We start from the raw sequence: 14032 nt of genomic DNA on the forward strand, positions 1-14032 counted from the left end.
TCAGTGTCCCTTAATCAAGAGCAGCAAATAATTTTTTTTTTTATTTTGATTATTCCAGAATGCAAGCACTGACTTTTCAACTGTTTCACTTTTGCTTTTTTGGACTTGACAATATGTGTGCAGCTTTTGTGAGTCCTCTTCAGCATCCATATCAACTGATGTTAGAGTACAAAGTGTTTAATCTTTAATATTCAATAATATCTTTTCCCCAAATGGGGAAGGGATTGATAAATCTTTGTGGGTGATAGAATTGTTAAAGTTCTTTTTGTTCCTAAAGAAAAAAGCTTTAAGTATGCTGACAGTGATATTTCCACATTACTTCAGGCTTCTTCCTTGGTTTTCTACAACTCTAATGTTTCTATTTATATCTATTGCTATCAAGTTTCTGTTTTGAATATTATAATTCTGTATGTAGGGGGGACATACTTTAAAAACTCCTTTTTGCAACCAACCTGGCAATTTCTATGTTAAATGCAGTTATTTTTTTGAAGGCAATAAAAAAAGGAAAATTAACTATCCTTAAGGTTTATTTATATACTTATCTTTAATTTGTTTTCTTCATTTTGTGTGTTTCTAGATTCACAAAATGCTTAGACGTGTCGAACCTTTATGCCTCTTTGTGCTGTGTTTCTGCAGTAAATACATGTGATTAAAGGGAGCGTTGGATGGGAATGGTCCTATTACAGAGAGAGAAGCATTCTTGTGATCTGCTTGTGATCCCATTGTCCTTTCAGTGGTGTCCATTTCTTTTCTGACAGTGTCCTAATATCACGATGGCCTGCATTCAAAAAGTTGTGCACTCCACCTTTGCAACTTTAAGGTAGGTAGGAAGGCTTGGAACCCAAATAGCCTCTTCCCAAGTGCTTCACTCTCTAGAAGCCTATATACAGGTTTTGTCATATTATATAAAAGCTGCCATTTTTTGTCATGTTAAAAAAAAAAAAAAAAAAAATCATGTTGTTTTCCGATCCCTAAACAGGTGTTTGGCAAAGGAAATCCTTTTGGATGTTTTAGACAATGAGAACAAAACTTCCCGTGACATGACTTAGTCCGAGCTACAAAGCAATGCTAAATCTGCATAAAACAATAATTTACAAGCACTTTTGTCCTAATGTTTTTTACTAGCTCTTACAGGCAGCTTCCTCTTAGTGTTTTGGAATGGGGAATTAGTGTGTATAATATGGCATTATGAGTTGTTTATTCTAAATTAGTCATCTGATGCCCAGTACAGACCTGGTTCTAGCCATGTGTGCTCATGCTGAACTGGTATCCAACATGTGTGCCCTCAGTCTGTTCTTCTGCTAGAATTTCTTCCTGATTATATTCCTTACAGAATTAGCGTGCCCAGTAATCCTGTTACTTGATGGTGTCACTTTATGCTTTATTAAAAAGTACTCTAGTTATTAATAAATGGAAGTTTTATCCTTTATTAAGAAGGATTCTAGTTTGTAATAAATTGAAGTAAAACTGACAACTGACTAAGGAGCAAACTAATTATTAGTACTAAAAACTGAACCAATATGATCATTAAACATTCACATTTCTATCACATTCAGTATGAGAGAGCCCTTTACAAGTATTTTTCAAATTACTCTTAGTGTATGTCTTGAAATACAGAATTAATATTGGCAGCGGATGAAAGAGATTCTTAATATTTTCTCTTAAAATTTTACTTAAAATGTGAGGGAATTCTGCTTTTTCAGGATTAAACCACATACTTGTGAATACTTTATTTAAAATAGTACTCTTGAGCAGAGATATGTTGTTTTCTGTTTCTGTGCAAAACAAAAATTATTTTTAAGTGATTATGTAGGCGGGCATCTATCTTGAAGGAAATAAAAGTTGATTTTTGAAAGTAGAGCGGAGGTATAAGGAAGGGAGAGTGATCCGTAGGTCTCTTACCTTCATTACATCTTTTGAGATCTCTTACCTCAGCAACAGAAGCTTTGACTGCATGTAAGCAATTGGTGTTGTGCAATCTATAAAAAGATCAAAGACACTTGTTCTGTGTCTGTGTAGTCTATTGAGTGAGGTACCGGGCTGGTTACTGAGTCTCTTGAATTGATGTAATGCATCAGTGATGCTGAAATGCACCTGGTGGTAGACTCTCACAGAAACGGGACTTTGTTTTGGTTTGGTTGTTTTATTAATAGTGTTTGGAATTGGGTCTTGAATTGGTTTCCTTTCATCTTTCTTAAATTAGGAATCTGTTCTCCCAGACATAGTATATGGCATAGAAAGAGTAAGACTGTAGCTTCAGAAGCAGTCAATACTTGTAAGCCGGGGGATCTTTGGATGTTTTTATGTTAAAGGAACTAGAAAAAAACATTGATGTTGTTAGTGATTCATAATCCTTTTTCTGCCTGTTTGCTGAAGGGCATGAAAGTTTCTGCTCCATTTCTCAACCTCCTTGGTGAGAAATGCAATCTGTTCGTGAGGTATCTGCATAAATGGATGCCTGTCAACAATCTGGCACTTGTCACGTTCTTCTCCTAAACATTTCACAGGAAACTCCATAATTCTGCACTGGGTGGACAGTGTTGAGCTGCATAGAGAACGTGCGCAGGAACTGTGGGAGCCTTTCTGCTGAGGTCTCCCTGTTGTCTTGGAGAAATGTGGCATTAATAGATCAGCGTAGATCTCAAACTCTCAGCATGAAACAACCGAGAAGACAGAAACTCTAAGTGGTGTCCCTCAGTGCTTCCACCTGTGAAAATTTTCAATTCAATAGTGCAGTGTGTGCAGATGTGGTAGGTGTGATAATGTTTTTGCCACCGACAGGATTCAAAGACCAGTTTATATTCTAAGTCTCATTGTGATTTAATTACTATTACTTTTCTAAATGTTTCTACAGAATTAACCTCTTAATCTACATGATAGAGCAGTCAGCACAAGTGTGCTTTGATTTGCATGGCACATTAACTTTTAGAATTTTTATGTGACAAAACTGAGTGTTTTCTCAATTTCTGCGTTATTGAACTTATTCTTTCTTTACTGTTTCTTGGCTCTGCATCGTCTTCATTGCATTGGAAGTTGTAATAGAATATTAATAAAATGATGAGGAAATAATAGTAAAAAAGATTCATTTTAGAGAAGACACATTGTAATTGAGAGATAAAGGCTATTTTAAATTAAAGTAGCTTTTGTATGGTATTAATGAAAATCAAATTCCAGCACATAATCAGTGTATTTTCAGTAACCCATTGCATGTGGTAATTCAGAATAAGGTACTTTCATAGAAGTTTCAATGCAAAAGAAATCCAATATTTTTAATGGAAATGGAGATAGTTGCATTTGTATCTTGTGACAGAACAAATAGAGTTACACTAATTATGCTAAACTTCTCTTTGTTTGAGAGAAAAGTGTTATTATTTTAGATTTTTCATGTTCAGTTACTGTGGTGGATTGACCCAGCCAGCAGCCACTCGCCAGGCACAATTCAGGAGCAGTGAGAGAAGAGTCAGGTCTGGTTGCCCTGAGTTGGGAGTTCTTAAAGTCTGCATGGAAGTTGCATGAGTAATGTGATGTATATTCAGTATTTTTGGCAGCGAGCAATTTGAGTGACAGAAGGCAAACTGACATACAGTGGCTGGAAGCATAGGTAGTGAGAGAACCTGGGTGTTTGAAGAAACATAAGGGAAACAACTCCTACCCTGAGTGGCCACAGGAGAAAACTTGTATTAAAAAAGACTGATGAATAGGTTGTTCAGAGTTCAGGCTCTCTCCAAAAAAAGCCATATTTCTATGTTTCACCATGGCCATATTTTTTTACTTTTTCATGGATTTACTTTTTCAGCCTTGTTTTAACTCTGAGGATCTTCGTGTTCCACAGCCTGTCCAGGTCAGTGTGTGTGGGCAACATACTCTGTTCCTGATGTAAGAGAGCTGAAGGAATCTGATTTCTGCAGCAGATCATTACTGCAAACAGAGATAGCGAAATGTTTGTATGTATGTATTTTTTATTTAAAATACTGTTTACATCATAATGCAGTCAATGAGAAGTTTGTTTCTTTGTGATGGCCCATTTGGAAGCTTTGCTTACTAACTGCTATTCTGCAGGTAACAAGTCCTTTATAAAACATGTATATACATCTTTGTAGTAAAAATGTAAAAAGAATAATGAATACTGTAAATAAGGAATGGTGCTGCCAACAGTAAAGCATTAAGAAGCTTAACTGATGTTAGGAATGCACCAAATGGTGATAATTCTCTGAGGTTATGTCTAGATATATTTATAAATAAACTGAAATGAGAATACAGGCTCAAGCATTGGCCCAAAATCACATAAACTTTTCAGCTGCTTAATTGCATGCTTCCTGATGCAGTTTGAACTATGCCAAATCACATTCTTTCAGATGATGCCGAGACAGTTTGGGTCCTAGCATGTGTGAGAGGCTGTCAAAAATAAGCAGTAGCAATGTCTTCTCCCTGCTTCTGGGGAAAGAGGTCATCTGTGTGGCAGTCAGCCATTTCAGTGCCACTTAGCTGTGGATCCAGAAGTTGGTTCCTAGCTGGTATAGTCAGTATATTCTTAGTAACTTGCCCGTTTCACTTGACAGTTAGATTGGAAGCAAACTTTCTAATACATATTTTAGAAATGCAAAGGCAAAAAGGGAGCAAAGAGCTGTATGGCTGTTCCCATTCACCATTCACATTTAACCCTTGTAAATGTGGCTCTTGGCTATGCTCAAGGGTCATGAGACAATCAAGGTCTTTTCTGTTTCTCCTCTAAGTGTATTTTCCTTGCTCTGGTCATCTCTTCCTCGCCTTTCAAGATTTCTTCAGTTGCCCCTTTGCCTTTTCAAATCAAGATACTTGTTCATCCATTCTTTATCTGTTTTTCTGAACCTGTGACAAATGGGCTTGACCTGAGCCTGTCTTGGGTAATCCTGCAACAGAGGCAGCATCAAGTTGATTGGTACTACTCCTTTTATTTTCTGACCCTTTTCCTTCCTGTATAACTGAAGACTACCTGGGAAGAATGAAAAAGAAGGAAGGAAAGGAAATAGTTTGTTGCCTATCCTTGCTGTTTGTCTGCCTGGCAGGTGCAGAAACAGTTACTGGAAAAGTCTAGGGTGAGTCACCATTTCTGAGATGTTTTAAGCACAGAATGTGACATCCTGGATTGAGGTGGCGATGCCACCGCTGCTGGAGCAAGCTCCACCTCCTGTTTGTACTCAGATGTTGCTACATATATTCTGTATAGCTGTAGCATAAACTTTTGTTTGATCTGCAGCGTTTGTGTTACTTTGTAGTAACTGTAGTGGTGTGTATGTGGAGAAAATCTTTGAATGCTAACTGACGTTTCTTACAACAAAACCATGAAGTCCTGTGGTATTTTTGTTATGAATAAGACTAATATTTTCATGATAGCATTGGTAAACAGAGCCTTTTAAAAATCTCTTGGGTTTTGCAAGTGAGTTAATAATGACTGCTGCAACTAAGTGAAAATTTAGGCAGTCCTGTTGAAACGTTGGCTTTTCAGTGTCATGATTTTGCTGTGTTGTGACCTCTGTAGAGAAAGGAAATTCTGACTACTAAAAATAAATTGCACTGTTATTTTAAGAATATACAAGAAAAAAATGTTTCAGTTTGGTTAATGTGATTGTTTCAAAAGTTTTGTACATTTATGTCTTCATACTAAAACTGGAGGTGATGTAAGACTATTTATTTACTTACTTATTTATGCACATGTTAGGGTCAGGTCAATAGTCTTGTTTAGGTTAGGTCAAGGTTACTTGTGTTTTAGCCAGTTAAGTTAACAAACATTCAGTGTGACTCAGCTTCTCCACATGCAGTGAAGACATTGTTTAGCCCACAGCCCTTATGTGTGCTGGATCAATATCTTTCTGCTGTGAAAGACTTCCAAGTTTCATCAAAGTTCTTGTTGCAGGTGCTGTTACGGTAATCACTAAAGGCTTCTAGAAACCTAACTAATCTAGAAGAAAAAACCAAACTAAAAAAACCCAAAATTAATTTTAAGGAAAAGCTCAATGATGACTGAAAAAATTAAAAAACACAAAAACTACTCTCATTATTTCCTAGAGTAAAGCAACAGAAACTAACCTTTAGAGAAGATGCGCAAAATTGTAGTAACATACAAAAAGACAGGAAGATGACTTTTTTTCTTTTTCACAGTGGTAATCTGCCTGTATATTGCAATTTTAATATGTCTCAAGAAGTATTTTTGCAAAATTATCACCGCAATAGACTTTTTGGACTATTAGGCAGCATTTACTAATTGCAATGAAACATCATCTTTTTTAGAGTATATGTTTTCCAGTTCTTCCAGGTTAACTTCTTCAGGTGTAAGAAATTTATTTCTTATGTGGTTTCCATTTGACATAGCAACTATGCTAATCTTCCAAATGCATAATTATAAAAACAACTGGTGAAGAGTTGTCTCACCTTAGAGAATCTCATCTTTCTTTGAAGTTAATTTCTTTTCTAAATGGTGGTTTACCAGAAAAGAAGGAGACTGAGTAGGTTGTCTGTTCAGATAACTATGTATATGATTTGTTGTTATTAATGGATTTTTGAAATCTTCATAATTCAATTTGGAAATATGTTAGCATTTAGGTATATCAGGTCCGGTAAAGTTTCATTCTCTAATAATGAAACCGTTCAATTGTCACAACAGATAGAGTTTTAAATATAACTAATCTTTTCTTTTGTCAGCTTCTCTTTGGTCGTTGTTTTGAGAACAACTGTTAGTAATGGTTTTGGATGTATGAAGTTCAGCTTGTGTTTGCGTGTCGGGGGACCAGTGCCATTGAACTTAGTGACTGATGCAGTGGATAGTGCATTAAATGAATTATTGAATACTTATAATTAGATGTTCTAGTTATTGAAATTTGAGTCTGCATTTTTTTTTTTTTTTTTTGGGTTGTTGTATCACTTGAAGGTATTTTAATTGAAAAACCAGAATTTGCATAATCACTTGGCTTCTGTGTGGTTATTGGCAAAATATTTTCGTGGATTTTCTTGAGATGTTTACCGTGTCTAATGGTAAGAACACTTCAATGATTGCTTCTCTTTTGTATTTGCTGCGGAAAGATTAGTGCTGAAGCTCCTTTTAACCCCGTGTTTTGTGGAGTGCAAAAGTGCCCACAATCTGCCAAAGTGCCCACAATAACAAATTGAGAGCCTGATCAGCAGTCTTTTTCACCTGAAAATATAATTTTATTTTGCATTTCTTTAAAGTCTTATGGGTTGATAATCGTGATGTAATATTTTTAGAAAATTGAAGAAGCACACAATTTCAGTGAGCTTATTACAGGTGACTTCAAATGCTAGTAACCCTTCCTTTTTTTAACCATAAAAGCTACTACAGTATTATATAAGACATGTTCTATATGAATGTTTAGACAGCATTTTTTTAATGCCCAGCGTTTGGAACAGAAGTCTGTTATTTGCCTCTTGCAGTTCCACTAGTAGTAAAGTTATTTTTTCCACCTATATTTTTCACTCATATTTTGTTTCTCCTTATTGGTGGAAAAGGATTAGTTAAAACAAAGGGGGGAAACTCATTATAGAGTGTTTCCCTTTACATTTTCTTTAATCAAGGCAGAAGGGTATCTAATAAGTAACATCAGGACTGGGATAGACTTGAGTTTATTTAGAAATTTTGCTAAATTTTAAATCTGGAACCTGGAATTGCTGGTAAGTGGTCGTGTTAAAATGCTGATATTTTTATTTCTACCCAGGAGGAGGCAGGACACATTTGAAATACGCAGCTAAACTGTGGCAGTTAAGCAAGTTATTAATGCTGTAAAGGTCGTTTATCCTTTTTCACTTGTAAAGTAAAGCACCTTTGGCTGAACCACCCTGAAAGGCCATTGAAGTGATTCATTTTACTTGACACTTGGAGTAGGCAAACAAGGTGTTTATGGACAGCTTTGATGTCTTCATGGCTATTGATGACTTACTAAACAGCCAGAAATGCATTCTGTTTCTGAACCCCATGTAAGCAAGCCTTCCATTTCTGATTCTTACAGATGTACTGTATTTCCTCATTATGGCATTTATAATAACCATTTAACTCTGGTAATTCTGCTTAAAGCAGCTGTTATACTGAAACAAGGCTGCCTATTAGTATTGGGGAATTTAGCTCCAATACCGTAATTTCCCTGTTTTGTCTCGTGTTTAGCAAAACTGAATGCTGTTAATGGTGGTGTAGTACCAAGCATCGTGGCTTCTTCCTTTTTTTTTTTTTAATTTTTTTTTAATTTTAATTTTTATTTTATTTTTTTAAATTTTCCCCCTTTTTAATTTTTATTTTTTATTTATTTGGACTCTGCATATCCGTGTAATTGTTGGCAGGAATAAGCTTAGCTGAGGAATTTTTGTCACTGTTGCTACTTGTTGGTCCTTCTACAATGTTCAAAGAATCGCACCATCAAAATGACTGTTTTGATGTGAGAGTAGTGTGTCTGGGGAAAACTAATTCAACCAGAAGATATTTCTTGTATGTATTTTATCAAAAAATGCTGTGACTGAACTTACTTTTTTCTGCAGAATATAATGACTTTTACCTCACGATACACATATTTCTACATACGTACATAGTATGTGTAATATTGCACATATTTTTTTTAGGTAGAAAAAGTAGAGCTATTTGAAAAAAGCAAATGGAATGGGAATATAAAGGCATAGCAAACAATTTAAATCATAATGAATTTAGAGGGAAGTGCCTGTGGTATTTCTGAAATCCAGTTAAATGAGAAAAATCTTGCAGTTTTTGAAAAGGATCAGCAGATCCCATTTTGAAGAATAATATTTCTGCCTCTAGAAGAGAAAATTGTTAGGAATGCCATGGTGTTTGTGTATAACCTCAAAACATACCAGTTTATTTCTCTGGTTGTACTTGTCACTGTGTTTTCTTCATTGCATGTTGCCAAAACATTTAGTAGTTCATTGATGTAAAATTGAGTGGTTTCTTTTGTGACATAGAAAGGGCTTCTTGGTTGTGTTTTCAGAACAAAGTCTTAATTCTTTCGGCTCAGAGCATGAAGAAAAGTGCTAATTTTTTTGTTGCAGAAAAAGAAATAACAAAAAGAAGGAAAAAATTACCTAGATAATAATCTCCAGTGTATAACTTCAGAGTTTTTTTAAAGCCTTTTTTAGTTTAAACAGGATTTAATATGATTTTGAAGTTCCAACTTCTCTACATTGAAACAAATTATTATGATTAAATTTTGAAATATTGTTTTGAAACATTGTTTTATGTGCCTGGTAACTTCAGTCTCAAAAATAGATATTTCATATTGAGTTATCATTCAAGTGTTGCATCTTAGGCAGAGCTGAAATATATTTCTTTTGGCTTCAAAGCATCCTTTGGGGCAGACATCTGGGGAGAGATCGCAGAATCATGGACTAATATAATATAATATAGACTAGAAGGGTGCTCCAAAGGACATCTAGACCAAACACCTGCTCCAGGTCTAATTAAAACATCTTACTCAGGAACTTGTGTGAGGAAAAAGTTACCAGCAGTGGCTGCAGGATACATACTCTGTCTCATTCACTACTGGATACTGCATTGTTCACAGGAATAGAAAGGCAAAGGAGCTTACGTGCTTGGGGGAAAAAACCATTTTCAGAATATAGTGATAAATATTTTCATAGATTAAAAAGTATCTATCACATATATCCTATGTGATACCTATTTGATTTGAGAAGTGGTCCAGTGTGCCCTCAAAATTAACTGTGTTTTACAGCTTTATATTTTACAGTTATGTGTTTTACAGCATAGTAAATTCTCATGGGTTTGTATTTGCAGTTTCCCGAATGTGGTTTTTATGGAATGTACGACAAAATCTTGCTCTTCCGCCATGACCCTACCTCTGAAAACATTCTCCAGTTGGTGAAATCAGCTGCAGATATCCAAGAGGGAGACCTAGTTGAAGTTGTCTTATCAGGTAACTAAAAAACAATGAAAATTACTGTAATTCTTTTGCAAATGAAAATATCCAGAGCAGTTTTCTCTCAGTTAGATTTTGACCCAGCATAGGTGAGAGTCTATACAACCAAAATTTTCTTTTTCTTGACTCCTATCTCAGGCATACATAGGCATATTACGCCTTTTCCTTTTTTTTTTCTGTTGCCCTGTATATTTTGTAATAACCCCTTTCAGCCATATTACTAGTTAATTAACAGGTTAATGTTAATAAGCTTTCTGCTTTATGTAGAGTGCTATGAAAATATCCGCTGGAAATAGAATAATTGCTTTTTCAAAGCCCTGCATAACAGTGCTTTACAAGACTGCTCTGATTCTTTACATGATTTATTTTTCTGAATTAGGAGAGGAAGGAGAGAGCACAATTATGTGACTTAAATATAGAGGAAGTTTGAAGATGTCATTAGGTGTCAATAGGACTTGTGAAAAAGCTTAGAAGTAAGAGGATGTGAGCCATGTGACTAGGAGTGATGCTAAGTTTGCTTAGGCGTGCAGTAGAGTAAATGCTGGAACCATAAAGATGTAAAGGTGTTATTTGGCAAGTAAAACTTGGAAGATGGTTGAAGGGTGGAATTTTTGCAGTTGGAAAATGCAGTTAGAACATCTGGAAAGATGCTTAAAAGTACAGAGGCATGTATGCCATAGGAAAGTAAAAACTGCAACTGTGGGAGAGCGTAGGATTAATGAAGAGAAAGGCCAAGTCCTAATGGATCCTGAAAAGAGCGTAAGCGGTAGGTCACGTAATCTAGGCCAACTGAGCTTTGTACAATAGTTTTCTTATATAGGACCCTATTCTGTATTGATTAGAATAGGAAAAAGTGAAATAAGGAATAATGCATGTCATTCCTGTAAATTATCATTAGTCTTTTCCATATCAGGAAACAAGTTTTTCACTTTCAAAAAGGTACCAGTAATCTGAACTTAATATTTCCCACAGACCATAATCACTCCACATCCCTAATTGTGATGCAGTGAAAAAAGTTAACAAGGACTTTAGTGCTTTATTTGATATAATGTTTATATTCTGAAATATAGATCACATATCTTCTAGCTTGCCAAAATTAGGCATGTAGCTGTTTCAGGAGCAAAGGACAGCAAATGAAACTTCTAATATGTTATGGCCTGACTGATGGCACTATAACAAGTGAAAACCTTCAGTCAGATGTCTCAAATTAAACACATTTCCTCAATAAACACTTGAAAGCATTAGTGTCCTCCCCCAAATGAGCTTAAACTAAATGCAGCAATTCATTTTTGCAGACAATTCCTGTGTCATGGAAAGGGGAGGAAAGTATTCCTAGTTCTTCAACACTGAAAATGAGAAAGAACTGTACAAACAATATGTAATGTTTAGGGAATTATTCAAACTAATGCAGGCCGTTTTTTATTTAAAAAGATTCAGATATAGTTTGAAATTATGATGGATTTTGGCAATAGTGCATATCAAAATAGCCGTAGATGGGTTATCTCCTTTTTAATTAAAGGACAAAGTCTATCTACATACAGGGCCATAAGAAATCTTTTTCAGGATGTTTAATAATGTGCTCTGAAAATTTAATTCGAAGGGATTAAAAACAACTGAAAACAGAAGAGATCGGCCTTCAGCACTACAGTGTATGATATTGAGTGCTTGAGTGGTGGAAAGGCAAATGAAATACGTGTTCAGATGCATATGTTGAACTAATCGAAGTGTTTTATTTCTAGCCTTCATTATAGAGAACTAAACAGAATATACATTCTAAAGTTCTGTAAATTCAAGGTATATTATGGTAATTGTTTTTGAATGCCATGTCCAAAAGAAGCAGTAGAACACATTGTTATTGCTTTGGACTTGCTGCTGGAAGCAACTTGTGCTTTGGGTCAGCATTCCCTGAGGCACTGATATCTGATGTCAAAAGCTGTACTGGTTGACTGCATTCATTTTTTATTGCTCAGGTCAATGCTGGTCAGAGTAGAGAAAGCTGAACTGTCAGTCCTCGTATTCAGGGTTATACAATCAGTACTATGCATATTCTATTTTTCATTGTAGTTTACTTTAAACTTTATTAAAAAAGCTGGACCATCCGTGATATTTTTTTTTTTTTTTACCTACTGCACTTATGTTCTTGGCAGTTTAAGAATTAGTAAATATGGTTGTTTTCTGGTTTGGAGCCTATATTGCAAGTTCTTGAAAGAGCTGAAAATTATTTACAGAAACTTAAGGGGAGAGATATTGCTCACTGCAGCTGAAGCACCTTAGTCCGTTTTAGTGAAGAAAATTGTACCTGCAGATGTCATGCACCACAACTGAAACAGTTTGTGTTAGGGCAAAAGATTTCTGGTGAAACTCAAGAAATTTACCCAGGTCATATTGCAGGACCTGCTGTGCTTTTGTATTCCTAATGAACATTATTAGTTGCATTTTGCATTGGTGCAATAGAGCATAGTATTTTAATGGACTGCAAGAGTCATGTAATGTGCTGGACAAATATTGTGTGTCTGCTGACTCGTCCAGAGGAGATAACCACAGGCTCTTGCAGTCAGCCAGATGAATTGTGTTTCAGTGCTAATACAGATTCTGGTGTTTTGGAACTGTAAGGTCAAGCATAATTATAAGAGTGGAAGCAAAAGTGTATGTTGAGTGTATGAGATTTGGTTAGCTGCACAGTAAAGGAAGAAAAGGGAACTTTAATGATGAATGTCGTAGCCCTAATAAATATGGGATTAGTTTTACTTCTACTATTTTCTTCCTTTTATTTTATGTATTTTTAAAGTGTCTGTTTGACAACTTTATTTATGGGATTCTGATACTGTTTGTGTAGGAATATGGGAACACTTGAGAAACATATTAGAACCAAAAAATTTGTGTGTTGGGTGCATTTGGTTTATTAGGCTGCACTCCTGGGCATTCATTGAACAGTATCACTAATACCCTTCTGGCAGTAACATATAACTCACCATATTTCTGTTTTCTTAGCTGTGTGTTTTCTATTTAGTTTTTTCTTCAAAATATTGGAAAGCTCATCTTGTCTTCAGATGTGCAAAAGAGGAAAATTCTTTACTACTTCTGTGGAAATCTCCACTAATGTGTTCATTGAATCCAACATATATTTAGTTCTATGGCATTTCAGAGTGAAACGGATATGAATCTTTGGAGAAAGGATTTTATCAAAGTAGAAAGGGTTCCTTTAATTAGAATACCATCAAAAATTAGTAGCCCAAAATCAGGAAGCAAGGTACAGAAGTTGTAATCAAAGTTACAGTCAGGGATGGCTGGAAATTAGTAGTCAGTCATTCATAAACACTGAAAGGAACAGAAACCAGAAGTTACATCTTTTTAGAGCTCTCTCTCACTCTCTCTCTCTCTAAAATGTAGTCTTATGGTTTGGTCAAGAAAAGGATTTAAGCTGAAAAATGTCCTTCAGTCTTCATGTGATCAAGCAGTATTTGTTGAAATCTTCAACTGGGCCTCTGAAAAGTTAACTTTTATGTTCCACTCATGAAATATAGAATGCAAACATTAATTACCAAAGTAGCATATTGTAAAATTTACAATAAATTTGAACATATGGATTATTTTTGCTGTGATAAACTCTCTTCTTTAACTTAACTTCTAGGTTTTTGGAGATCTTTGCTTTGACTAGCTTATAAAAATAACCAATTTCAACTGCAGTTTGTTGATGTCAATGAATTGATATTAATGATAGTTGCTGTCCTCCGTACCCTTTCTTTGCAGAGAAGTTAAATAGTTAACAAGTTTTTACTTAAAGTTGTTTCATGAGATCTGGAAAGATCTACTAGATGAGTTATCCCCTTTCTGAAATGAACAATGTGTTGAAAATATTATTTAAAGCTGTCTGTAGCTGCAATTGCCACCCTTCATCTGTGTATCTGTGACTTTTTTCAGAATAATGGTATTTGTTGTTTTTCCCTTAAATGGAGGCACAGAATCTATAGGGCAACCTTGACAGATGACAATTGCTGTGGTTCTGTACATCTGTATTCCCTTTTTGAGGACTTCAAGGAAACAATCACTTCAGATAGCCTTAAACTTATTTTTATCAGCATAGTTTGTCCTCTTCTGTACCTTGTTCA

At 35.2% G+C, this 14032-nt stretch overlaps 1 protein-coding gene across 4 annotated transcripts in view; it reads left to right on the forward strand.

The window, feature by feature from the left end:
• The window catches only part of PRKD1 (protein kinase D1), a 122128-nt gene that overhangs the window by 51632 nt on the left and 56464 nt on the right, over nucleotides 1–14032 (forward strand). For 3 of the 4 annotated variants that reach the window (XM_040068021.2, XM_040068022.2, XM_040068024.2), the window contains exon 2: nucleotides 9782–9920. In XM_040068021.2, the coding sequence (XP_039923955.1) occupies nucleotides 9782–9920 (139 nt within the window). Of the gene's footprint in view, nucleotides 1–728; nucleotides 821–9781; nucleotides 9921–14032 lie in introns of those variants that run through there. The other variant, XM_040068023.2, reaches the window with a different exon arrangement.

This window comes from Hirundo rustica, chromosome 6 (genome assembly GCF_015227805.2).
Source record: "Hirundo rustica isolate bHirRus1 chromosome 6, bHirRus1.pri.v3, whole genome shotgun sequence".
In the NCBI taxonomy this organism is placed as follows: domain Eukaryota; kingdom Metazoa; phylum Chordata; class Aves; order Passeriformes; family Hirundinidae; genus Hirundo; species Hirundo rustica.